Source organism: Dacryopinax primogenitus (genome assembly GCF_000292625.1).
Source record: "Dacryopinax primogenitus strain DJM-731 SS1 chromosome Unknown DACRYscaffold_20, whole genome shotgun sequence".
Taxonomy (NCBI): Eukaryota; Fungi; Basidiomycota; class Dacrymycetes; order Dacrymycetales; family Dacrymycetaceae; genus Dacryopinax; species Dacryopinax primogenitus.
Window position 1 is genome coordinate 235,715 of NW_024467217.1, and position 22,980 is coordinate 258,694.

Consider the following 22,980-nt stretch of genomic DNA (forward strand, 5'->3'; position numbering starts at 1 on the left):
CATGGGTCTGCACGACCGTAGATGAAGCTCTACCTCGTACGACGTCAACGCCAACCCCTGCAGGCTCAGACGACCCCGCACAACTTCCCCGCCACGAGCAGTATCAACGTTCTTTCTACAACCAATGCTTGGCACAACAGACATACACGGTCTCGTCTTCCAGCCTACCGTCATCCCCACCAAATGTGTACGACATCATTCTCCTCGCTAACCGTGCGGTTGGCTGACATGGCGACCGTGATGTGATCCGAGAGGATCTGGAGAAGCTCGGCACCAAGGTGGAACAGGGTGCGATAGTTGTTGCCGATGTCGATTACCTTGCTCCATCGAGGCTAGATCTGATTGTTGAACGGAAGCTCCTTTTCGACTTCAGGACGGCCTCTTGATACAGTGACAGTCTCGGCACTCTTAATACGACCTTTGTCTTCCTCCTCGTCAACCGCCTTGATGTTCATCATTACTGCGCTCTTTTGTACCCTGATTGTTGACGCTCCCCTGTGGTATAGGCCCACCCAGACGACACGACATCCTCTGATGCTGTTCCCGAGTTGCGTGCAGGTCAAGAGAACGTGAGACAGGTTGAACAAGAGAGACACAGCGCGTGAATGATGTTGACAACCAGAAGGCACGGTTCAGCGATCAGGAGAGCGATCCAGGCAGCAGCGAGACGTGCGAACTCTCCATACAATCTCATCAGATTAAACAGCTTGAAAGAAATGTTCAATGATCGCTGTTCAGTGAAGCAATAAAGTAGATGTTTGTGCACAGGAAAGCCAAATAAGCCCGACAAAGAATTCGGCTCCGTTCCTTGATATGTGAGCCCTCCAGTTACTTCCTTCAATCTCGTTATTGCAAATCTAATTGCCATTTCATTTAGAAAGGGGAATGAGCCCGAGGAATATGTGAGGAATGGAACCAGTAGGTAGGAACAACAGAACATCCTAAGGATTCACAAACAGTCCCGATCATCAACGTGCGCGGTCGTTGTACCGTCTTTCTTTTGTTGCAGTGACAATCTTCCATTCTCCCCCTCGCAACGTACATTAACCAATGAGCAAGAGTGCAATTCATCAGCATCATGTGTGCGGAGGTACGATGTACGGGCCAAGCGGAGCCAATTGCCGCCCACTGCTGGCGGTGGGTCGGAAACCGCTTTAACCCCACGACTTTTGTCTCCTCACTCTCCTCTGAAGTGTCATACCTCTTGCTCTCCCGTCGTCTCTTGCTTGATCGTCCGCCTACAATCAACGCAATGCCTTTCAACAATACTACTTGGTCTTCTGAGCCGCGTTATATGCACCATCTCACGCCGCCGGTGAAGTGAGTCACCGTTTTCCCCATACCTAAGTTATCACTAGTAACCCCGCTATCAGGGCGCCTACGATGTCTGACGCCATCATTGGTATGGCGATGCCTGGTTTCATACGACCTCATCGGAGCCCTCTGCTGAGCGTCTTGCTTGCTCCGTATGAGCTTCCTATTCTTTTGCCTGAAACCTCAGATGATGACGAGGAGGACGGATTCTCCTCCGAAGACATGACCCCTGTCACCTCTTTTGACTTTGATGAGCCTGATTGTCAAGTCGATATCGATGAGACCACGCCGGAGTTCGTCAATGCCCAACCTTCTTGCCTTCGGGGTCGCACCTCGCCAGCTGAACGCGTGATATGGTATCTTATTTTCGTTGTTTCTCACCACCCTTTGATCCTGTTTGACGCGTCTTATGGCTACAAGGCCAAGCAACTCAAGCATCCGGGAGTGCGTTCGAACACGACCGGATTTTTGTGGTACATGCTTCACCGAAAGCACCACTTCGGTCTCGTTGGCTCCAAGGAGAAGGTTGCCTACATCGCTGAGGCCGTTCTTGGCGTATTCCAGATGGAGAAGGATGAGGAGATGAAGAAAGAGGTAAGATATCATTTGAATTTATGAGTCTCATGATATGCCCTTCTAATCAAGCTGCCAGCAGGCTGATCGCAAGAAGACCAGCTCGACTGTTTCTGTCAACATCAGTCACCTTGCCGGTGTGCCAGCTACTCCTCGAGCGCCTTCCGGGATAGCCTCTCAGGCCGGTATTCCGGCCGCAACACCTACGGTCAAACCTGTCAACGGCATGGCTCTGCAGACTAGCTCTAAGCTTGGCAGTGATACTGTTGCGGAACTGAACGATCTGGTCGCTCAGCTGCGCGATATGTCTCTCAATCGCTCCATGTCAGAGATCCTGCAGGATTTGCATGTCTCGCTCGATGGCATCAGTGACCCCGTCGCTCCCGTTTCCCCGCCTGTTTCCCCTTCCTCAGTAAAGCGCTCATTCGAAGAGTATTCCTCTGGAGATGAGGGAGACGACGAAGACTATACCAATCGGCTTCGTGCTAAGCGTGCTAAGCGTGCGCGCGTGAACGTCTCGTACGACTCTTCGGACGATGAAGGCGACGTTTTCGAGATGAAGACAGGTCGTGCTGTCCGGGATCGCCGAGTAGTCAGCCCTGCACGCGTTCGTCGTGCCAAGGCTCTCCGCTCGCTTTGAACAACGCTTGACGCTGCCTCGGCCCTGGTGGTCGGGGCGGCGTTAGACTATTTATTGGGTGAGTCATCGTTCCACGCTTTGGGTGCACATCTAATGAGCACTCTCAGGCCGCTTATCTTGCTTCACGCCAAAGGTCATCAATGATGGCTTTGTTAGCTCGTAACTCCCCCGGCAACCCGACCGACAACACCATCCTGCGATTGGTTCCTGTCTCGCCGGCCCTGCAGCACGGTCGACATGGCTTTGCTGTCCTACACCACTTCTTGGAGGTTTCGAGGGCTAGGGAAAGAGGAACCGAGCAGCTCGCCACATACGTCGTTGCCAAATGGATCCTTCCGAGTCATCAGCACGCCGGGTTGCTCACATCTCTTCAACCCTATCCTTCTCCCCTGTATCATAGGTTGGCTTCCTTTTGTGTCTTTTGATCCCGTATTCTTTCTCCTTGCTTTCTGTCTTCCTTTCTCATTTCCTTTCTCCTTTTCAATCGTCTCAGCGGCTGGAAGGTCAGCCAAAACACGGGTACCCGATGTGTTGAGTCGTATTTTGTTTATCTCCTTCATCTTTTCCCCCGATTTGTCTCCATTTAATCTCGACTGCTGCAAGGGTGACCCAAATGAAGGGTTACCCAGCGTGCCGGGCCATTTGTTCTTTTTCCTATCTCATTCTTCATTCCTCTTGAGTTCACGTTGCTTCCAGTCAGGCTGGAGCATTTCCATTCCGCATTTGATCTCGAAAACAGACCAGAGTGTCAATCGTCTAATGTATCCCGGTTTGCTTGTTCCCAGGCTGCCGGGTAGTATAACTAGATATAGAATCGACTCTTTGGCGCTGCAATCTTTCAGTCCTCGATTGTCTGATTTGAGCGCCATCTGTCGAACTTGCGAGTCGGGCTTTCCCCGAACAAGCATGGGCATCACCCGTGCGCTTCTCAGATTGATCAAGCGCCGCACAACGCCAAATCCTCCCAGATACGTACGGAGCACCGAGAGAGCAGACAGAGCAGCGTTTTTCAGCAGCTGTGCCGAGGTAATGGTCGGATCACACGAGAAAACCATAGTGGGATGAAAACTCGCAGGAGCTTGACCTTGCCAGATACTGCACATTGTCGGAATAGGGGCCCAGGGCCTCGTCTTCACTGTATAGCATCCTAGAATCCAGTGGATGAGTGAGAGAGAGACAGCGCGCGCGATCCCACCACGCACAGGAGAGTGGTGACAAGTTACGTGCGTCTGGCGTGCTCATGCAGTCTAGATGGAGAGCAATGGCGGAGCCTTCCCTCTGAACACGCGTAACAAACATCCTATTCACGCTCTCGCACAGGATAGCAGAAGCTCGTCTGGAATCAGATAGAGTAGACCACGAGGCCTCGCCAGGGTGTGAGCCGATAACCAGTGAGAACGGAGCGTGTTCGTCTGAGACTGCACCCTTCGTTTCGAGACAGAACGAACCATGGCGCGAAGGAGTGTTGCCTTCCAGCAAGACGCTCAGAAACCTGAGGATGACGAGGAGCGTCCCCCTTTACACGGGCCGCGAGATGGTACGTGCTCTTGGGAGACGCTCGGGAGTATGACCCAACGCTACAACAGTAGGCGCGCAGAGGACTGCTCACTCCTATCTGCAGGCGCAGAAGGCGGCCAGATCTTCAGCCGACAATTCCCAGTGTGTGAAGGTGCTGAATGGGGGAGAGCGTGTTGCCAGAAGAAAGTTCAAGCACTGGAGGTCGCCGCTGACCAGACCTCATCGCACGCACTCGTCGGCGATCAGGGGCCAGCCCCGTGTTGTCCTGGTATACCAGTCATCTCACAGCTGTCAACCGGCTCTCCGTACCCCACACGCCAGAGGCCCAGTAAAAGTCCAGATGGATCGAATCCAATGGAACCGGTATCATTAGCCTGATCAGACAGGTAGGATATCATACACTCCCCCTTCCCTGTCTAGATCTAGACCTTGTACCTCCTCGACCGGTTGAAGAAGTTTTGCAGGATGAAGACTTGGAACCTGCTCTGCTGTCAGTGCTGTCGAGCGCAGAGAGGCGGAGGGACGGAGAGAGAGGTGAACGGGTGAACAGGGAGAAGAGAGTCGGAAGGGTAAGTAGGAGCGGGGAAGGGAGAGATGAAGAGAGCCGAAGAACAGAGTACGTACACGGCCATCGTTATTATAGCGACTGTCTCGAGCAACCCGTACCATAAGAGCCTCTTCTTGGTCGATTCGACCGTATCAAACGACCGTCGTTCACGCGTATGGAAGCTGCATCTTGTCGTCAGCCGCAGGGGGTCAGATGAAGACATAGACGCACTATCTCTGCGTCCGCTCGATATTGCTCAACATCCCATTGAGCTTATATATACTCTCCTCGAGCGCACTCGTCTGCTCCGAGATCTGCTGCTGCTTAGCCGGCGGCTCCCTCCTCGGCTCGCTCTCAACCATGATATCGATATCGAGCAGTTTTTCCGCAAACGCGCTCATGCTGTTCTCGAAACAGAACGAGTATTCTCCGATCGTGTTGGCGGTAAGTACAAAGTCGCCTTGTCGCTCGCCTTGCCCGTCGAGGATGAGCTTTTCGTTCGGGTCTTGGATGAAGAAGTCGATATCGAACGCGCCGCCTGCCTGGACCTACGGGGCATTAGTATGGCACGTGGAACCGGTGGAGCTGACGAACGGCGAAGTAGAACTGGCTCATTGTCAGCACCCAATAAACGGACACTGGAGAGATACACGCACCCCAATCTTTTCCCCAGCCCTGTCCACATCTGCATAAAAGCAGCTCCTCTCATGCGGTGCCACCATCGTCGTCAGCGCGCTGGCGCTGACGTCCCTCACTAGCGCCGCTAGGAGCGCTAGGGGACAAATTGAAGGTCGGTACATGGCCGATTTTGAAATTGTGGGAGGAGGGAGAAGGTAGAGAGTGTGTCCTGCGTGTCCTGCGTGTCCTGCGAGTGTCGTGGAATGAAACAGGGAAATTTGATCCCGTCTAGGTGGTTATTCATTATCTGGTTTCCTTTTTGGGGCTAGCAACGAAGAAGACAATGACAATACTGTTAACAATAACCAGGGAATCGTCCGGCCGTAGTAATATTTAATCGAGAGAGGGGAGGCGTAGAAAGTGTGAGCGATGAGGACTGCCCTTTCGGCGAAAGCATCGGATAAACCCCTGTTCATAACCCCGTCCATCCTTCATTCCCTGCCTACTCATTCTATCGCATTCTGCATAACCACCCCTCTATATCGCATACTCCACAAGCTGATCTAGTCATGCATCACGTGCAGTCAACGTCCAACCTCCAACCTACTCAACCCGCCCAACTTCCGTCCAATACACCCTGCAGTATCATTACACCGAGGCCCAATAGGTCACTCATCTCTGGCAGTATAACATCCCCTTCGACCAACAGCTTTCCGTCCCACCCCCCCTCCTTCCCAGGTCGACCATGTCCCCCCTCCCCAAGCAGAAGGCTACACCCCCGCCCAAGTGCAGCAAACGACGCTCCACTCTCCCTTCTGGTCCCCTATCCAGAAAAGCATGCGCGCACACACACTCCCAAGCATAATCCGTTCCCTCCGCTCGACAGGCAGGGCCTATGCGCTCACTTGGACCGAAGCAGATGCCCCGAGGGTGCCGCACCCGTTTTGGGACTCGGACGTGTACAAGACTCTTGAGGCGTGTTGTTATGCTCTGATGAAAGAGGAAGACGCCTTCCTGCGCGAATTCATAGATGAAAGCGTGGGGATCATCAACCGCGCACAGCACGCAGATGGGTACGTCCCGCCTGCCCACCAGCCCGCAGCCCGAGCCAGGAGCTAACACAGGAAAGGTACATCAATTCCCACTACACGGTGCTCGGGCTCTCCCAGCGGTTCACGAACCTGAGGGACAAACACGAGCTGTACCAACTTGGCCATTTATGCGAAGCGAGCGCCGCCCACCACCAGCTGACCGGTAGTTGGGCCCTCCTCACCCCGGCGCTCAAGTACGTCTCCCTCGTTGCGGGGTTGTTTGGGATTGGGGAAGGGCAGAAACGCGGGTATCCGGGACATGAGGAAGTGGAGATTGGCCTGATGAGGCTGTATGAGCTCACGGGCCGGGCGGAGTGCTTAAAGCTAGCTGGATACTTCATCCTCGAGCGTGGGAGGCGGGACGTGAACGGGGAGACGTTCTACGACCACGAAGCACGTGCGAGGGGTGCAGATCCGTACGATCCATGGGGAGCGGAGTATAGGCATTTTTACGCTTTTCCGAGGGATTATGCGTATCAGCAGGCGCATGTGCCTCTCCTTGAGCAGGAAGAGATCGGTGTGCTCCGTTTCTTGCTGAAGTGGTGCTTTCCAGCTGATGACCGGGAGTGGGACATTCGGTACGGGCGATGTACTACCTCATCGCTGCGTGCGACTACGCCCTCCACTCGGGGGACACAGCCGTCCTACACGCCGTTGAGCGGCTCTACACCTCCACGACCCGAAGGACGATGTACCTCACCTGCGGGCTCGGGAGCGTCGATCGAAGCGAGGGGTTCGCACCGCCCTACTGGCTGCCGGATCAGGAAGAAGGCGGATGTTATTCGGAGACGTGTGCGAGTTTTGCACTTGCAATGTTGAGCCAGCGGATGTTGAGACATCGGTTGAACGGGGAGTGGGGGGATGTACTGGAGGGTGCGGTGTATAATGCTGTTTTGGGGAGTGTGTCTGCCGAGGCCCTTGGGGGGAAGAGCGTGCGAAGCCAGAGCGCAGCCAGAGCGCAGCCAGAGCGCAGCCAGAGCGCAGCCAGAGCGCAGCCAGAGCGCAAGATGCCGCCCAATCAGAGTCGACCGACCCTCAAGACAAAGAAGAAAGATCAGGCATAGCATTCTACTACCAAAACCCGCTTACGACTTTCTCTGGCCACACCAAGGCCCGAAGCGAATGGTTCGACGTCGCCTGCTGCCCTCCAAACGTAGCAAAGCTGTTCGGTCTCCTTCCCGAGCTAGCGTTTTCCTATTCCCAGGAGGAGAGTGTGCTAGGAGTACACTTCTTCGTTAGCGCAGAATGGGAGTTTGAGATTCCTGGTGCGGGGAAAGTGAGGATAGAGCAGGAGACAGACCTCCCTTGGTCGGGTAGCGTCCGGCTCACACTCACCTCCCCGCTCCCTATCTCACTCGCCGTCCGCATCCCTGGCTGGTGCCCGCACCCCTCCCTCCCCCCCGGGGGGACACTCAACTCCGGCTACTTCTACCTCCCAGCCCGCGCCTGGACCAGCCAAGCAGAAACACTTTCCCTCCCTTGGCTCGGAAGGTGCTTCCCCACCCTAGGACTGGGAAGCTGGAAATAGCGATCAGGCGCGGACCGGTCGTTTACTGCGCGGAGGGGGTTGATAACCCTGGTTTGAGGTTGTATGCTACTGGGCTGCGCGGGGGGGTTGTACGCTGATGTCGACGCGGGTGAGGGTGTGGATGGGGAAGGGGGAACGGATGGGTGGGGAGAGGAAAGAAGTATTAGGATGGTACCGTATTTCTTACGAGCGAATCGTGGTGGAGACGGGGGGATGCAAGTCTGGCTCAAGAGGGTTTGAGCGGACGTTGGACATGGGAGGCGTGGTGTTGTACATAGTTACAGGTTCGGTAGGGTTTGACGTGATCATGTACTGTACTGTATGTTGATGACTACTTCCTCGTTGGGATCACGTGAGGGAAACGAGGATCAAGCTCAGAGGGAAGAGAAATAGCAGAGAAGGAGAGAGAATGAGAGCATGCTGCAAGGTTGAACGCGTTGGCTTGGAGGAGAAGGTTAGGATCAAGAGTAAGAGCAACAGGCGTGCTGGAGTTGATTCCCGAGTCGATGTTTGTCATTCGGAATCTGTGTCTAAGACCGAGGGTAGGACCGAGAGACGCCAAGCACGCGCTTAGGGCACCGTTCCTGCGTCCGGAGGGAGTGAGACATGCCCAGTGCATGCCAGTAGTCGGGGATAAGACAAGTTGTGTCACGTGTTCATGTGCCTGGACACGTGTGAGGAAGAAGGGTGAAGGAGTGATGAGGTAATGATGAGGCGTTGTAGGATCAGGTTTTGTGTGAGGGAATGATGTATACCTGACAGGATAGGCGTGTTATGACCTGAATCCTCTGCGGCAAGTCGGTGTCAATAGCACTTCTCACTCTGTCACTCATGAGATAAACACTCTTCTCTCTCTTTGTGCATCCACGCACTCAACATCAACAGCATACATGACACCTCCTCGTCCACTTCTACCTGCTCATACTCATACACGTTCACCTTTTACTCCACTTCCTTCATCACACTCAGACCAAGTCCACTCACCCCTCCCACTTCACTCCTTCCCACCAAGCACACACCCACCAAACACTCATTCCCCATTCCACACTCTCCCTCCCCCTCTTCCATTCCACACACCACACCTCCCTCGACGTTTTATCCTCTTTGGCATCATCGTCCTCGCCGCACTCTTATTCCTCCTCTTAGCAGGAGAGACTCTCTTGCGCCCACCGACGATACCTGTCTTGCCAGTCCCTAAACCTCTAGGATGGCCACCTCCCCGCCCTGTAGCAGACTCACCCAACTCTGACTCTCTCTCACCCGCCGACTCCCTCACCAACACCGATAACCCCACCAACACCCCCCAGAAACCCCAACTATCCCTCATCCTACTCCACTCCCCTCATTTCCCGCCTTTCTCACCCTCGTGGCACCTGTTCCTCCAGAGCGTACGTGCCAACCCCCTCTTGGAACTCGTACTCCTTTGGGTGCATGACGGTTCTGGCTGTTCGTCTGTCGAGCAGCAGCTGACGGCTCGTGGGGGAGCGGCCGCACAAGGAGGAGTGGGACTGGGAGAAGGGGCGGATAATGTTAGACTTGTGTGTTTGAGCCAGGAGGAACATGATCAGCTGCATGTGGCGTTCTTTTGTGCGCAAGAGAGGTGGGATTGTACGCTCGAAGAAGAGGGGGAGGTATTACGTCTCCTGAGCCAGAGGGGGGAGAGAGATCAGGTACGTCTACATCCTCCTGCTCACCCTATCCCATCCTACCTATCCCGTCCCATCCTCCCTCCCATGTCCATCCCGTCCATCCTGGTCAGCGCTAACCGCACCCAGTTTCACACCTTCTTCAAACCCTACCGCGCAGGCGTGTTCGCCCAGTTTCTCACTCCGGGCACACGCTGGTGGGGATGGGCAGACGCGGATTGCTTGATGGGTAATTTGGGAACGCAGTGTGAGTCCTTTTTTGGGGGGGTTGGGTGGGAGCTGATTGGGTTTTGGTTCTTGGTTCTTGGGTTTCGTTCTTGTTCTGTGTGGCCTTGCTTGTCCGTTCCCCCGCACTTGCGCTCTGCTCTGGCTGGCCGCTGTCTGTCTTTCGTGCTCGCTCTGACGCTCATTCTGCCTGCTCTACCATCTCGGCCTCCCTGCACTTTACCGCTCCCACGCCCCCCGCCATTCGCCCTCCTCGCCCGCTCCGCGCCAGTCCCCTGGGAAGCATCCTACGACCTCCTCCTCCCCTCCCTCCCGGGGGACACCCTCCTCTACCTCCGTTCCCAACTGACGTTCATCTCCCGCACCCCGGAGACAGAGTACAAGCTCCTCCAATTCCCGGGCTTGAGCAGCTTGGATGCGTATAGGGCGTACGTATCCGCTACAGGGGAGTTTCTTGGTCGTGCGTGCTCTTCCCTCTTTTCCCCTGCGTTCTGCTGACTGCTCGCGCCGCTCGCTCGCTCGCAGTGGAAGAATCCGAATTCTCAGCATACATAATCCGCAACCCGGAAATAACATTCCTAACCCTACCCGACTCCTCAGCACACGTCCCCTCCCACCTGCTCACCCCCTCCACACTCAAGTTCTACACTCCAGGGGGAGTCTTTCGTACCGCCTCTCTCTCCGGCCCCGCCAGTCCCCCACTCTCCTCTCTCCCGGTACTCAACCTCACCTCCCTCATCGTCTCCTCCCCTATCGCGCGCGTCTTTTCCCCAAAAGGGATCACCCGACCCGTATCCATCCATTCCGGAACGTACGAATACGGACTCTGGTTCCCAAAAGAGTACGCAACGCATTATAATCACTTTCATCCGATTCCGGAGGGGTGGAGCAGGGTTGTTGGCAGAGGAGGGGGGTATAGGGGTGGGGAGGAGGGGGTGTGGGAGAGGTTGGAACCGCCGAGAGGGGGGAGGGGGTGCAGGGGGTTTGGGGGGGCTTATGTTGGAGGGCCGGGCGGGGGTTGGGGCCGGGGCCGGGGGTGGGGAGGGGGCCGGGGGTGGGAGGGAGAGGGAGAGGCAGGTGGAGGAAGAGATGTATGAGCTTGTGGAAGCTATGTACTTGCATTGGTTTGAGGAGAAATGGGAGTCGGGTATGTCTCTCTTTATCCTGCCTGTAATGCAACTGCTGACCTCCTCCCTCCCCTGCCGCTCCCTCTCCTGCCCCTCCCGCTTGTGTCAACCCCCGCCTCCCTCTCTGGTGCTGCTCCCTAACCCCCTAACCCGGGAACGACAGACTGGTACCCCAACCTTCCCCCACGGCAGCTTCGTCCAGGGGAAGCGCTCGTCACTGCCCAGAAGTACGGAGCTAGGATATGGGACATGATCTCTGGGGAGGTGGTTTGGCAGGGGGAGAAAGAGGGCTAGGGGTTGAGGGGCGGTACAGGGTTGGGGACCTGGGAGTCACTGTTCGCGAGGGTGTTGGTTGGACTTGGCGATTTCCGGATTTGGAGCTGTGGAGCTGTGCGAGGGGGCTCTGCTCTCTGATCCCAGACTCCACGCCTTACTGAGCACACGAGCGAGCAGCCCCAAGTCGGCTTCCCTTCTCCTGAACTTGGGTCGAATTCTTGGAAAGTGGGGCGTATGGCGTACGTATACGGTATACGGCAGACTGTACCACTGGGACTGGCACTGACAATGTACCTGTACCTGTACTGGTGCTGTACTGGTACCTGTACTGTATCTCCGAACCTCTCGCAAACGGCCTATTTTGGGACAAGCGGTCGTGTAAACTGTGGGTGTAGCGTAATAGAGTAATTGGTAATGACACAAATGCTGTTCGGAGCTTGTTGCTTACACTGGCAGTTGAGTGCGGAGGTTGGGTTTTCACATTACTGGATGTCGAGGGGTTGTCCTGAGCGTTAGACGCTCTTCGACAGTGTTGGACATTATATAGTCGTGTGCGTGTGCCCATGTGAACCCGCTAATTTGATAACAGAACGTTCGACCTAGACGCCTACTCTGATGACGCGTCCGAGTCCTCCTTGTCGCAACGCATGTTCCCGCGCCTTTGGCGAGGTAATCTGATAAATATCTAGCAGCCTTCTTTGACCAGTAACCGAAATTTCGAGCACCGGAAACGAGAATGGCTAGAGGTGAGAGTGTGTACAGTGTGTATTTTAGGGCCGGCCCGGGAAACAACATCGCCTTTGATACGAACGAGGACCGGAAACGAGTGAATAGCTATATATGAGTGTGTGTACTTTAGGGCCGGCCCGGGGAAACAACATCGGGGGGAGAAGCAGGAGGGTTGAGGGTTGAGGGCTGGGGGGGGTGGAGGCTCTACACGGGCGTGCGGGTGGAGGGGAGCTGGAGCTCATTCTCGGGATGGGGAAGTCTGGCTCAAATCCGTACTTCGACCTCGAGGCGGCCTTGCTCTGCGAATCTGTGTGCCTTACTGAAGCACCCACGTAACCCCTAGGCGTCGGCCTTTCCCTTGTCCTCCTGATCTTGGGTCGAACTCTGGAGCGGAAAGTGGGGCGTATGGCAGCGGCATACGGCATACTGTACCACTGGCACTGGCACTGATAACATACCTGTACTGGTACTGTACTGTATCTCCAGACCTATCGCAAACGGCCTTATTGGACTTGGTCGTGTAAACTGTGGCGGGTGTAGCTTAATAGAGTGATGATACTGTTCGGGCTTGTTGCCTTACCCTGGCAGTTGAGTGCGGCGATCGTGTTTTCAACTTACACATGTTGATGGCGTTCTCCTGAGTGTTAAAAGCTTTTACAAGTGTGTTGCATGTGTGGTCTTGTGCGTGTGGTCATGCAAGCCGGGTAATTTGATAACAGAGCTTTCGAGCAGGAGTGACTGGGTTAGACGCCTGTGATGACGCGTCCTTTCCGCACCGCATGTTCCCGCTCTTTCGGCGAGGTAATCCTGATAAATATCTAGCAGTATTCTTTACTAGTAGCTGAAATTTCTAGTAGATGAAATTTGAGGACTGGAAACGAGTGAATAGCGATAGGTGAGGGATGTGAATTTAGGGCCGGCCCGAGTAAACAACATTGTGCCCTTGATGTTTTGGTTTACGTAACTTGGACGTTCGAACGCGTTGCGATGACTCTACATCCGACACCAGTGCGCCCCTCAGCGCGACAACCTGCTGCTTGACCTACGCGGGCGTGTCTACTTCACAGTCATCTTGACACCCTGTGCCAGTGCCTTTTTGCCTGGAATCTCGAACGAAGACGTCAAATTCTTTCAACCTCAGGCTCATGGGATTAGCGTCGCAACCTCCAACACAGCTTCGGCTTTTCCGAATGCTCACCGCGGGCTCGGTGGCTTGCTTGCGTTGGTCCAAACCCCGGAGCTCGACTTCGGGATTACGGATCAGCCCGGGAAACCAAGTCGCGTACGAGCGTCAGGCGGCACAATCTCTGCTCTGAATTTTAAAGTCCAACTTCAAGTTCTCCCTGTTAACCAAGCCCATCGACACGGACGGCCGCTATCCCAATGGGTCCCAGTCATGTCCGCTCCTACTTTGCCTCTCAAGCAACCTATACACCACTCAGCTGCCCCGCTGTCAAGTTCAAGGACTGGCTCTGCGTTATTGGCCTCATGATCGGTGGAGCTGCGGGACTTTTCGTCCTTTTTTTCATTGTTGTTGGGTGCTTAGCATGCTGTTTCGCAATATTTGAAGGCTGTTGTCGTTGCTGTGGACCTCGGCGTCGACGGCCTGTGGTCACCCTTCCACGCTACACCACCCGCGATCCGGAGAATCCAGCAGTCATCCCCGATCAGAATCCACAAGTCATCCCCGATCAGAATCCACAAGTCATCCCCGAGGAGAATCCAGAAGTCGTCCCCGACTGTCCGCCCCCATATCTAGAACGCGCCCCTCCTACGGCTGTTCCTGTACCTCAACCAGGCGCGATCTTACTCTCTGTGCTCCCCCGTCCTGCTGTTCCTGCCCAGACCCACCATTCGATACGTTCTTCTGCCTCATCCACACGCATGACGATCTCCACGACGCCCGATGCTGTTCCGCCATCGTCTTCGCGCATCTCCCAGCCTCCGCGAGCACATCCTTCCTCCCACCGCGTTCCTTCTTCAAATGTTCAATCGCATCATACACCTTCATCACAGCGCACTCGGCTCGTTGTCGTTCGATCGCAACACACTAGTGTTACTCTAACAACGCATTAACTTGAACGTACGTCCATTTCGTTAGAGTACTGGAGTTCCCTCTTAACTCTACATGACAGGTCTAGTTCACAGCACTTTTCTATTCTCATCCTCTCACATGCATATTCTAGAAAGCAGGACAGGCTTCTACCCGCCAATATGCGTTGTAATCACATATTTGTATACCAGCTGCTTCCCACATTGCACCATGTCAATAATATTCCCCACCCTGGCCTCTTGGGGCTTATCGAGGTGTGAAACATCAACTGGGATGACACACATGACTGAGTCGGATAGGCGCCACAATGACTCAGATTTGAGCCTCGACACCAACACTGCAGACTGAAGGGTCGGATGGAAAGGTGCACCGGCAGACCCAGAGAGTACAGAAGGTGTAGAAATGGGGTAGTTCCGAGAACGTCTTTTTAAGATTCCCGGCGAGAGAGTGGTCATGCCCACACGCTAAGAAGAATGTGTTCGGGACCGTCACGGCAGTCACGAACGGCAGTGACACACGGCAGTGGGCGTAGTGCGGGAATCCTGCCAGGGCGTAACGTGCTTCTTGCGGCTGGATGGCACAGTACCTACCGTACGTTGTCACGATTGGAATATTCACAAGCCCGAGAGCCTTCTGAAGTGAGCGAAGGCTGGAAATACCAGTGCTTTGTAGATGCGATGGTCGCGAAGACATAAGAGTGTGGCAGTGTACCAGCTCGGTAAATTTGCCTCGATGACTCCCACGCCACATGCGGTGTTCTCAACCTCTTCTAACGCCAACGCATTCAATCGAACTCCAATCCACTACCTCTACCTCGTCCTAGCCGTATGTCCGAACTTCCGTCCAATAAAGATGCCAGTCAATCGCAACTTTCACTCCTGATAGCACATCACGGCACTTCACCGACGCCAGCAACAAAACAACACCATTTCTCATCATCATGCCCGGGCTTCCGACCTTTTCGTATGCTGAATGCGGCCTCAGTGGTTTGTATTCGTGGGTCCTCCGTCCTCGGCTTCGGAATTGCGGATCAGCCCGGGAAACGAAGTTGTATGCGACCCTCAGACGACACATATTTCCTGTGACTATTAAAAACCGATGTCTCCCTCCACGGCAAAACACATTGACGTATACTTCCCATTAATGGGTCCAAGTCACATTGGCTCGTATGCTTCTCAAACAACCTACACCCCCACTCAATTGTCGCAGCTGTCAAGTTCAAGAATTGGCTCTGCGTCTCTGACATCATGCTCGGTGGACAGGCTGCTGGACTGTTCATGCTGGTTGTTGTAGGCGCTGTCGGTCTAGGTTTATGCTTCATCCTCTTCGTGGGATGTTGTGATACTACGCTCCATGGACCGCGTCGCCGGCAGTCTGTCGAGTCCCTTCCGCACTACTCCACCAGCGATCCGGAGAATCCAGAATTCAACTTCGAGTGTCCGCCCCCATATGAAGAACGCGCCCCTGCAACACCCTCCGCTCGAGCTCAGCCGGGCCTGATCCCACTTGCCGTACTCTCACGTCCTGTGTCTGTTCCTGCGCAGACTCATCTTTCGACGCGTTCTTTCGCCTTTTCCACAAGCATGGCGATCTCCACGTTGTCGCCACCTAGCACTCCACCGGGCATCTCCCATCCATCACGTACCCATCCTTCGCCGACCCAAGTTGCTATTACCCACCCGAGCATTGCAAGGCATCCGAGTCGCAGGCATCCACCTTCATTCACTCCGTTCAACCTCGCGTCATGAGCGTATCGAAGAAGATCAAAGAAGTCCAGCTCCCAAGAACAGTCCCAGGCACGTCCGTCTTCCTACGGGCTGAAGAGCCTTTGTTTCTCAAATGTATATCCCAGCTGACATGATGTGCAGTCCAGTACCACCTGTTCAACGTTTTGATTCCATACACATACTTTATTAAAGAACACATGAGCTATTTGTCAGTAAAATCTGTAATATCCCTATTACAATGCCGAGTAATTAGCCATATCGCCTTATGCAAATAATATTACGATGATTCCACTCTGGGACCGGTCCAAAACATCAAAATAAAACTTTCAACGAAGTGACACGTGACCCAAAATTGATAGAATCGGGATTCGTCCTAGAACCAGATCCAGCTGGCCGATCAGATCCGGGTGAGACGATGTAGAATACTGCTCCATTCGCAGCCTTTCCAGGCGGGATGACTCCACATCCCCACCCGACACCTATGCCAAAGCACACCATATGTTCATTGAGAGAAAAAGAAAGCATGCCAGAAGAACGGAGACGATTAAACAACCGCATGAGCGCATGGCAGAGGGGAAAAAGACAATGTGACAACCTCTCTGAGGTCTGGCATAAAGATACTTGGCAACGACTATTGGTTCGTAAAGCGTGTGGGTATACGAGATCTTCCGTTCCTTTGACCCTTTGAGCAACACGCAAACATCAATCTGGAGCGGAGAGGGAGAAGAGAGCGAGGAAGTCTAGATGCTGAAGAACGGCTGGTCTGCCCCACCCTGCTGCTTGAACTGCCCAAAGGGATTGTGCGATCCTGGCATGCCTGTAGTTTGCGCGGCGACGGCGCGGCCATACTGAGTCCCACCATAACGCAGGTTGCCGAGATTTCCGAAGGTGTCCATGCCGTCTTGGTCGCTGTAGTGAGAGAGAATGGTGAGCACATGATATTCATGCAATGGATGGGAGGAGACATACCGGTTGGCAAAGGCTGCCGCGAGCTGGGGGTTGGCGGTATCGCTCGCCTTGACCCTAAGACCCGGCGCGGAGTGACTCCTCTCCGATTCCAGCACGGGGCTTTGCAGCTGATTCTGCGAATAGCTTGAGAGACTTGCACTGAGGGAGGGTACGGGCGGCGTGGGCGTGGCGGTGGGAGAACCAAAGGTGGGGGCAAATGGATTATTCGAACCGAAGCCTGTGGGTTGGGGCGCGAGACCCGGGAAGCCAGTCGGCATTTGCTGTTGCTGTTGTTGCTGCTGCTGTACCCAGTGTCAGTCCTCATTCCATCAGAAGCCAAAGAGGTCGAACCATCATCATCTGCATCCTCTCCCATTCGGCTTGCTGCTGCGCCTGTTGTTGCGCCTGCTGCTGTTGCAACATCATCTGCTCCTGCGCCCACTGCTGCTGCTGAGCCTGAGCCTGTGCTTGCGCCTGAGCCTCCGCCTGTGCTTGTGCCTGAGCCTGCTGGAGCATCCACGCCTGTTGCTCAGCCTGCTGCTGCGCGGCCAACTGGGCATAATATGGGTTTGCGTTGAAGGCGGTGAGCTGGGGCTGGACAGTAGGTTGCGCCGCGAGGGAGAGGTCAATGAGGTCGGTCGGGTTCGACAGCGCGGGGCGGGAAGAGGACTCGGAGACGTTGAATAACTCCCCGTTGGTTGGGGCCGAGCGGGCAACGTTATCCGCTTCTTCCTTGGAGAGCGCAAGGGCACGCTGGAGCTCGTCCTGCCTGCAAATGAAAGAGAGTCGTGAGTCAATGGGTTCCACATCAGAGATCACAGCACCCACTCTCGAGCCTTCAGACGCTTGGTATCCTCGTCTACTGCGCTCTGCTTAGACAACTCCAGTGCACGGCGCAAATCGTCGTCTTCTCCGGTCCCTTGCCTTCTGCCCCCCCTTGCAGTTGGCGATGGTCCCTCTTCCCTTCTACGCCTGTTCTCGTCTTGGTCTTCTGGGCCACCCCCACTCCTGCCTTCAATCAGACGATCTCTCATATCCCTTCTGGTGCGCCTCTCCCGCCTCAGCCGCTCGTCGTCCATCAAAAGGTTCGAGATATCCTTTGCTTTCTGCCGCACGTTCGCTCCCTGATCCTTGTCGTACTCGTCAATGAACTGGAACTCCTTGAGTGTCTTGACGATATAGAGATTATCCTTGAAGTAGATGACTACGTTCTCGGAGCCGGCATGGATGAGGTAGTCGAGCAGGGTCAAACTCTTCCACACGTGCCGCCAGTTCTTGCCCTTGTCGTTCAGCCGCTTATCCAGCATCTCCATAATCTCCACAAAGTGATTTCTGTGCGCGCACAAACAGGACATCAGCATATATCCCACTCCATCCTATTGTATTCACGAACTGGTCATATGTCAACTGGGCGATCTCGTTCATCTGCGACCCCGATGGGCCCCAGGGATCGTTACTTGTGGCATCTCTCACTTTCGCCTGCACATCGGAATACCCCTTAGTATAGTTCTTGGCTACGCGCAGCGCGCCTTTGCCTAATCCCTGTGGCCCCAACTAGGTCAGCCATGTCACGGAACTTGAGTTCAAAGAGGACGAACCTGCAGAGACATAGTTCTTGGAAAGGGAGAGAGAAGGAGGACGTAGAAAAGAGAGAGATGAACAACAGCCGACAGGCAGAGAAGAACAAGTAATACTACCGGTGCGTAGGTGGTTGGTTCCCCGGACGGCCTGCGTAATGCCACCGTGCACAGCAGCGCCCGACCAACCAGCGTGAGCCACCAGTCAGCTCCACTCTGCGCAGTCAGATACTTCCGGCAATCTCCGCCCACTCAAAGGGATCAAACGGATGTATTTAATTTAATCCCGTCAAAGAGAATCTGAATTGAGTTGCTTCCGAAGAACTTCTAAGAGAAATTGAGGGCGCATGTGAAAGTGACCCGATCAAGAAGCTGTGACCTTGTTCAGCCACATAATAGTAACCTTCAAAGCATCCATGACCGAGCTTACCATCTTACTCTCTCCATGCTTATGACCGTGTACACAGCGATCGAGTCCACCGTCCTCATTCTTCATTTACTTCTCTCAGCCTCTCCATGTCGAAGTTCGACGCGTTTGACTTGTGACCTTCGTGCTCGACTTCGGGTCTATCTCCGACTGATGAAATGCAACTGGAATATATGCGCGTTCCATCTCGACAAATGAGGATCGGCTTCTACTAGAGCATCGTTGGGCTTACCCGTGATTGCGTTTGTGCTCTAGACATGACGGATGGCAGGGATGAGCGCACAACAATGCATACATCTTGCTCGTGTACTCGCATCAACAAGTTAGGAAGCAAAATCAGCAATCGAACTGTCGGTCTCTGTTCGACACGCTTTTGAGAACCCCGGACGAAAGGGATAAGCCGTGCAGAGCATCTTAGCGCCTTTGGTGTGTGCTATATACTCGTCGGTCGTAACGTGATTAAGTCTAATCCGACCTTTTCGCTGGCCATGCAGCACTGAAGCTCTCCGAATCGATGAAAAGGTGGTACCGAATTAACAACATCAATGACGTCAAACATAAGCATCGGGTCAGGACGGAGAACGGAGAGAAGCTAGAGTCGAACCACGCGACAATTAAGGGCAGAATCTGCTACGGTTCTATCACTTCTCTCGGAGACAAAGAGGTCGGTCCCGTCTAATGCCAAGATTTTGAATCTAATTCGCCTCCTGTAGAATGGCAATGTTCTGTGCAGATTCGCTTCATCGTGTACATTCTTAATGCTCAACGGTCTCCTTGCGACTGAAGAAAATAACGGGCCATCTCGGTCATATTTTCGCTCTCACACTATTCTGCTGATCAATCCCTGCCCGACACGTTGGGTAGAACATCGACCGATATTATTTCCACAGACCAAGACTTCCCCCTCATTCAACTACCAGCCTGCTCATGCGAACATAGAAGAGCTCAGCCCCCGACTCACCCCTCGGTGGTTGTCGCGGGGCGCACCGCTCTATTCACCATTTTAGGAATAGTAGCCCTCAATGGTCAACGGAATGACGGTCCCAAAGTTGCAAGTCTGACCTGAAGCAAACGTGTTTCCCCTTGGTTTATCACATGGTTGCTAGAGCCCGTGATGCCATTGACTCCCTGGTCGAGATTGCAATGAATCTCCATCCCCTAGCTCGTGAGAGTAGGGTTCTTACCTGGGTCGACTCGGGATCAAAACGCTGACAGTAGAAATGGTATGGTAACTCCTTGGAAACTTGTTAGTTTTCTCACTTGTATTTAGATTCCGTGTCCTCGGCATAAGAGCTAGGGTTTTGCCTGCGCTCAGCACGGCCCCTTTCCTAGTGGATTCTGTCGTTTGGCCAGATAGGTTCATTGCGCGTGTACCTCCTATCATGCATCCTTCAAGGTCTGGGACAAAAGTGGTTCGATCTGGGCGCAAGGAGAACGGCTATATTTATCGCCAGCTTCTGGAAGTCGATGGTTTCTTGCGGAATCCCGCGGTGCACGTGCTTTGCAACAAACAGCCATGCTGCTTTCATAGGGGCGATTACCTCTCGGCTTTGCATTCTACCACTCTCCTCCTTTTCTGGCGACGTTCAATGCTGAACGGGCGCGGCCAGCACGCTGCGTGCATTGCGCGCGGCTGGCTGGACGTCATACGCGCGCGCTGGAAACCACGTCAGAAGCATGCTGCCCATCCTGTTCACTGGCTGGTGATGGTCAAGTGACCGATGCTCGGCATATTCAACGCCTGTTGAATGTGCGAACATGGTCCTGGAACCGAATGGCGGGTGTGGTAATGCTTCGGACATCGCCACGCTGGAAGCTGGGTGTCTCGTTCTGGCAAATTCACAGGTTGTTTTGCTGATCGCTAAGATCACTCGAGCGGTCGTCTCAGAGCATAAATATGCGCAGCTTTGGTGACCTGTAACGTCAGCAGTAGCTTCGCCTGTCCCAGTATGATCAGCAAGGTCTCCGCCCTCTTGCTCGGCCTGGCCGGCTCCGCCGTCGCCACGACGTACAATATTGCTGACACCTACATCGGCTCCCAATTTTTGTCTCGATTCACCTGTAAGTGATATTTTCCTTACTTTCATTGCTGCGCTTACATAGAGTAGGGCAGGCGATTGCTGACCCGACTCACGGTCGCGTCAACTACGTCTCAGGCTACGGCGCTCGCCAACAACCTGACTTACGCATCTGGTAACACGTTCATCATGCGGGCCGACTACACGACTACTCTTACCTCTTCTGGGCCCGGTCGTAACTCGGTTCGCATCCAGTCCAACAATACGTACACTTACGTACGCTTCTTGTCTTTCGAATTAATCGTTCGCTTACCTTTTTCTCGCTCAGGCCCTGATGGTACTCGATCTGAGCCACATGCCCGAGGTCAGAAATTCCGTGATTATTCGGTTCCGAAAATCCTGATCGTTGATCCAGGGCTGCGGCACCTGGCCAGCTTTCTGGACTACTGGCGCGACCAATTGGCCGACTTGCGGAGAAATCGACATTATTGAGGGTTTGTAATTCAGTGCGAAACCGTTGCGGAAGTTGACCAGAATCAAGGTGTCAACAATGAAGTCCCCAATCTGACTTCTCTCCACACCAGTGCCGGTTGCACGATGCCAGCAACTGGGCGCACTATGATGGGGTAAGTTTGTTTCAGATGGTCACTAATTTTACTTGTCTTATGGATATTTCTGGTGGAACCTCCGCTTCTACGGATTGTAATGCCAATGACAACGGCAACCAGGGTTGCGGAGTACATTCCAGTTTCAGCAACTCTTTCGGACCCCCCTTCAACGCTAATGGCGGCGGTGTCTACGCCATGGAGCGCACGACGACGTCGATTTCAGTTTGGTTCTGGCCCACTAACTCCGGTCTGGCTCCTTCTGCTGTGTTGTCTGGCGCCTCGTCCTTGGACACCAGCACCTTCGGCGAGCCTGATGCTCTCTTTGTTAACACTGACTGCGACATTCCATCCCACTTCACCGCGCACAACATCATCTTTGATCTCACCTTCTGCGGTGACTGGGCTGGCAATGCTTATCCAAGCACTTGCCCCAGCGACTGCAATGGTATGTCCACTCTTCCTGCCAGTTCACACATGCTGAAATATTGCGCAGACTATGTCGACAACAACCCTTTCGCGTTTGAGAATGCGTAATGGGAAATCTCCGCTCTCCGTGTGTACGAGTAAACAGCATAAAGATTGCTGTCAGTCCGGAGATTATGTAGTCTAATCTGACCACATCAAACCCACCCTTTCAAGAATTAAGTCTTTGTCCCCTTAGCTAGTTCGCTCGGTGTGGGTGGCAAGGGCAAATATAGTGTCCATATCACAGGTTTAAGAAGCTTGAACATGGCCGAACTAGTAATATTACGGCAATGCCTTTTGATTCCGTTCGCTGCCTGTAATTTGGGGAAGGCCGCCCAGGGCCATGACTCCTCACATCTGCTCATCCTTCATCATGGTAAGCCGGCTTGTGACCTGAAAAGCGCAAAGTTTGACCCAAGCTCTAGCCAAAAGCTCAACGAAGAGCGAGAACCGTAGCTCATGACCCGCCGCTGCGGCCAAAGAAGACTCTGCCGTCCCTGCGAGACTTCGCTGTGAACGAGCGCGTAGAAAAGGTGGTATCCGGTAGCAAAGCTGATCAAACGGTACGCCCATGCTACACTTGTTATTACCCATGGATTATCTGAAGCAGGACGAAGTAGGGCGACGCTATTTTGGCTGAGAACGCCGTCGAGCCTGTGCAGACGCCGAAGAAAGAACGAGTTGCTGCACGACACGAGCGGTTATTGAACCGGCTTAACATACTCTCGAACAACTCCCCACACGCGCCTTATGCATTTTCCAAATCTGCTTTGAAGCGATATAAGCGTAAAGCGAAGGAAGACATACCGTTGTCAGGACTCGGGGCTGCGTTAGCAGAGGTCGGAGAGGAGGTCCAGCAGGAGCAAGAGCAGCGCGCGGAACAGAAGGCCAAAGAGGGCAAGATCGGCGAGGGGAAAGAAAGGGGACTGTCATCCAAACAGAGGAGAAAGGCGGTGTGCGTGTATGATATTCTTCCGAGCCTTGCAGATTGCTGACATACTTCAAGCGAGACTGAGGCAAAGCATCTCAACGCAGTCCTGAAGGATCCTACATTTCGTGCAAATGCCTTCGCTGCAATCCGCCAGCACACAGCCAATACCTTGGAGAAACGTGATACATGAGAATCATTGTGTGATCTTTCATCATGACAGGTCAAATCTGGCTGTCGCATAGTCATCGGACATAGCTCTCCATTTCCTTATTCTGCCCTGTATGTCTAAGGAGGATGAATCCTTGTTCCTTCTCCATTGGAATGGAGCCTGTAATGGGCATATGCACATTTACAAGTCCAGCCTATATATGAACACTCTAGAGTATAGCAGGGC

General features: G+C 53.9%; 10 protein-coding genes across 10 annotated transcripts; 8 read left to right on the forward strand and 2 right to left on the reverse strand.

The window, feature by feature from the left end:
* Window positions 1–1,383: 1,383 nt before the first annotated feature.
* Window positions 1,384–2,695, forward strand: DACRYDRAFT_118860 (uncharacterized protein; the record flags this gene model as incomplete). Its single annotated transcript, XM_040770674.1, has 3 exons — window positions 1,384–1,908; window positions 1,967–2,585; window positions 2,635–2,695. The coding sequence occupies 2 exons, from the start codon at window positions 1,384–1,386 to the stop codon at window positions 2,525–2,527; spliced, it is 1,086 nt and encodes a 361-aa protein (XP_040624997.1). The 3' UTR covers window positions 2,528–2,585; window positions 2,635–2,695.
* Window positions 2,696–4,411: 1,716 nt separating this feature from the next.
* Window positions 4,412–5,470, reverse strand: DACRYDRAFT_24624 (uncharacterized protein). The gene is made up of 5 exons (XM_040773762.1): window positions 5,249–5,470; window positions 5,187–5,198; window positions 4,824–5,140; window positions 4,670–4,774; window positions 4,412–4,525 (listed from the first exon to the last, which is right to left on the reverse strand). The coding sequence occupies exons 1-5, from the start codon at window positions 5,390–5,392 to the stop codon at window positions 4,468–4,470; spliced, it is 636 nt and encodes a 211-aa protein (XP_040624998.1). The 5' UTR covers window positions 5,393–5,470; the 3' UTR covers window positions 4,412–4,467.
* A 577-nt stretch (window positions 5,471–6,047) lies between these two features.
* DACRYDRAFT_118862 (DUF1680-domain-containing protein) lies at window positions 6,048–7,829 on the forward strand (the record flags this gene model as incomplete). The annotated part of the gene is made up of 4 exons (XM_040770675.1): window positions 6,048–6,283; window positions 6,340–6,818; window positions 6,869–7,233; window positions 7,290–7,829. 4 exons carry the CDS (start codon window positions 6,048–6,050, stop codon window positions 7,827–7,829), a joined length of 1,620 nt encoding a protein of 539 aa, XP_040624999.1.
* Window positions 7,830–8,719: 890 nt separating this feature from the next.
* Window positions 8,720–11,121, forward strand: DACRYDRAFT_111082 (uncharacterized protein; the record flags this gene model as incomplete). The annotated part of the gene is made up of 4 exons (XM_040769171.1): window positions 8,720–10,160; window positions 10,226–10,541; window positions 10,582–10,847; window positions 10,991–11,121. 4 exons carry the CDS (start codon window positions 8,720–8,722, stop codon window positions 11,119–11,121), a joined length of 2,154 nt encoding a protein of 717 aa, XP_040625000.1.
* Window positions 11,122–13,215: 2,094 nt separating this feature from the next.
* On the forward strand, window positions 13,216–14,106 carry DACRYDRAFT_118864 (uncharacterized protein; the record flags this gene model as incomplete). The annotated part of the gene is made up of 2 exons (XM_040770676.1): window positions 13,216–13,915; window positions 13,968–14,106. The coding sequence occupies one exon, from the start codon at window positions 13,216–13,218 to the stop codon at window positions 13,906–13,908; it is 693 nt and encodes a 230-aa protein (XP_040625001.1). The 3' UTR covers window positions 13,909–13,915; window positions 13,968–14,106.
* Window positions 14,107–14,842: 736 nt separating this feature from the next.
* On the forward strand, window positions 14,843–15,633 carry DACRYDRAFT_118865 (uncharacterized protein; the record flags this gene model as incomplete). The annotated part of the gene is made up of 1 exon (XM_040770677.1): window positions 14,843–15,633. Exon 1 carries the CDS (start codon window positions 15,133–15,135, stop codon window positions 15,631–15,633), a length of 501 nt encoding a protein of 166 aa, XP_040625002.1. The 5' UTR covers window positions 14,843–15,132.
* Window positions 15,634–16,189: 556 nt separating this feature from the next.
* DACRYDRAFT_83860 (ENTH-domain-containing protein) lies at window positions 16,190–18,235 on the reverse strand. Its single transcript, XM_040776644.1, has 6 exons — window positions 18,159–18,235; window positions 17,954–18,102; window positions 17,389–17,892; window positions 16,912–17,329; window positions 16,582–16,862; window positions 16,190–16,521 (listed from the first exon to the last, which is right to left on the reverse strand). The coding sequence occupies exons 1-6, from the start codon at window positions 18,168–18,170 to the stop codon at window positions 16,353–16,355; spliced, it is 1,533 nt and encodes a 510-aa protein (XP_040625003.1). The 5' UTR covers window positions 18,171–18,235; the 3' UTR covers window positions 16,190–16,352.
* Window positions 18,236–19,184: 949 nt separating this feature from the next.
* Window positions 19,185–20,286, forward strand: DACRYDRAFT_24627 (uncharacterized protein). Its single transcript, XM_040773763.1, has 3 exons — window positions 19,185–19,228; window positions 19,278–19,787; window positions 19,835–20,286. Exon 3 carries the CDS (start codon window positions 19,947–19,949, stop codon window positions 20,280–20,282), a length of 336 nt encoding a protein of 111 aa, XP_040625004.1. The 5' UTR covers window positions 19,185–19,228; window positions 19,278–19,787; window positions 19,835–19,946; the 3' UTR covers window positions 20,283–20,286.
* A 227-nt stretch (window positions 20,287–20,513) lies between these two features.
* Window positions 20,514–21,724, forward strand: DACRYDRAFT_91125 (uncharacterized protein; the record flags this gene model as incomplete). Its single annotated transcript, XM_040776995.1, has 7 exons — window positions 20,514–20,629; window positions 20,678–20,858; window positions 20,911–20,946; window positions 20,998–21,076; window positions 21,124–21,137; window positions 21,224–21,635; window positions 21,684–21,724. 7 exons carry the CDS (start codon window positions 20,514–20,516, stop codon window positions 21,722–21,724), a joined length of 879 nt encoding a protein of 292 aa, XP_040625005.1.
* Window positions 21,725–21,998: 274 nt separating this feature from the next.
* DACRYDRAFT_118868 (uncharacterized protein) lies at window positions 21,999–22,979 on the forward strand (the record flags this gene model as incomplete). Its single annotated transcript, XM_040770678.1, has 4 exons — window positions 21,999–22,031; window positions 22,081–22,218; window positions 22,276–22,610; window positions 22,662–22,979. 4 exons carry the CDS (start codon window positions 21,999–22,001, stop codon window positions 22,774–22,776), a joined length of 621 nt encoding a protein of 206 aa, XP_040625006.1. The 3' UTR covers window positions 22,777–22,979.
* Window position 22,980: the final 1 nt, after the last annotated feature.

Excerpts from the sequence above, each read along its gene's own strand:
- DACRYDRAFT_24627 (XM_040773763.1), top strand. The coding sequence starts at position 19,947 with ATGCATCCTTCAAGGTCTGGGACAAAAGTGGTTCGATCTGGGCGCAAG.
- DACRYDRAFT_83860 (XM_040776644.1), bottom strand. Across the intron at positions 17,893-17,953 it reads GCCCAGTTGACATATGACCA|AAATCACTTTGTGGAGATTA; the intron begins GTTCGTGAATAC and ends GTGCGCGCACAG. Across the intron at positions 16,522-16,581 it reads GCGGCAGCCTTTGCCAACCG|CGACCAAGACGGCATGGACA; the intron begins GTATGTCTCCTC and ends CTCTCACTACAG.
- DACRYDRAFT_24624 (XM_040773762.1), bottom strand. The coding sequence starts at position 5,392 with ATGTACCGACCTTCAATTTGTCCCCTAGCGCTCCTAGCGGCGCTAGTG. Across the intron at positions 4,775-4,823 it reads ATCGAGCGGACGCAGAGATA|CTTCCATACGCGTGAACGAC; the intron begins GTGCGTCTATGT and ends GACAAGATGCAG. Across the intron at positions 4,526-4,669 it reads GCTATAATAACGATGGCCGT|GTTCCAAGTCTTCATCCTGC; the intron begins GTACGTACTCTG and ends ACAGCAGAGCAG.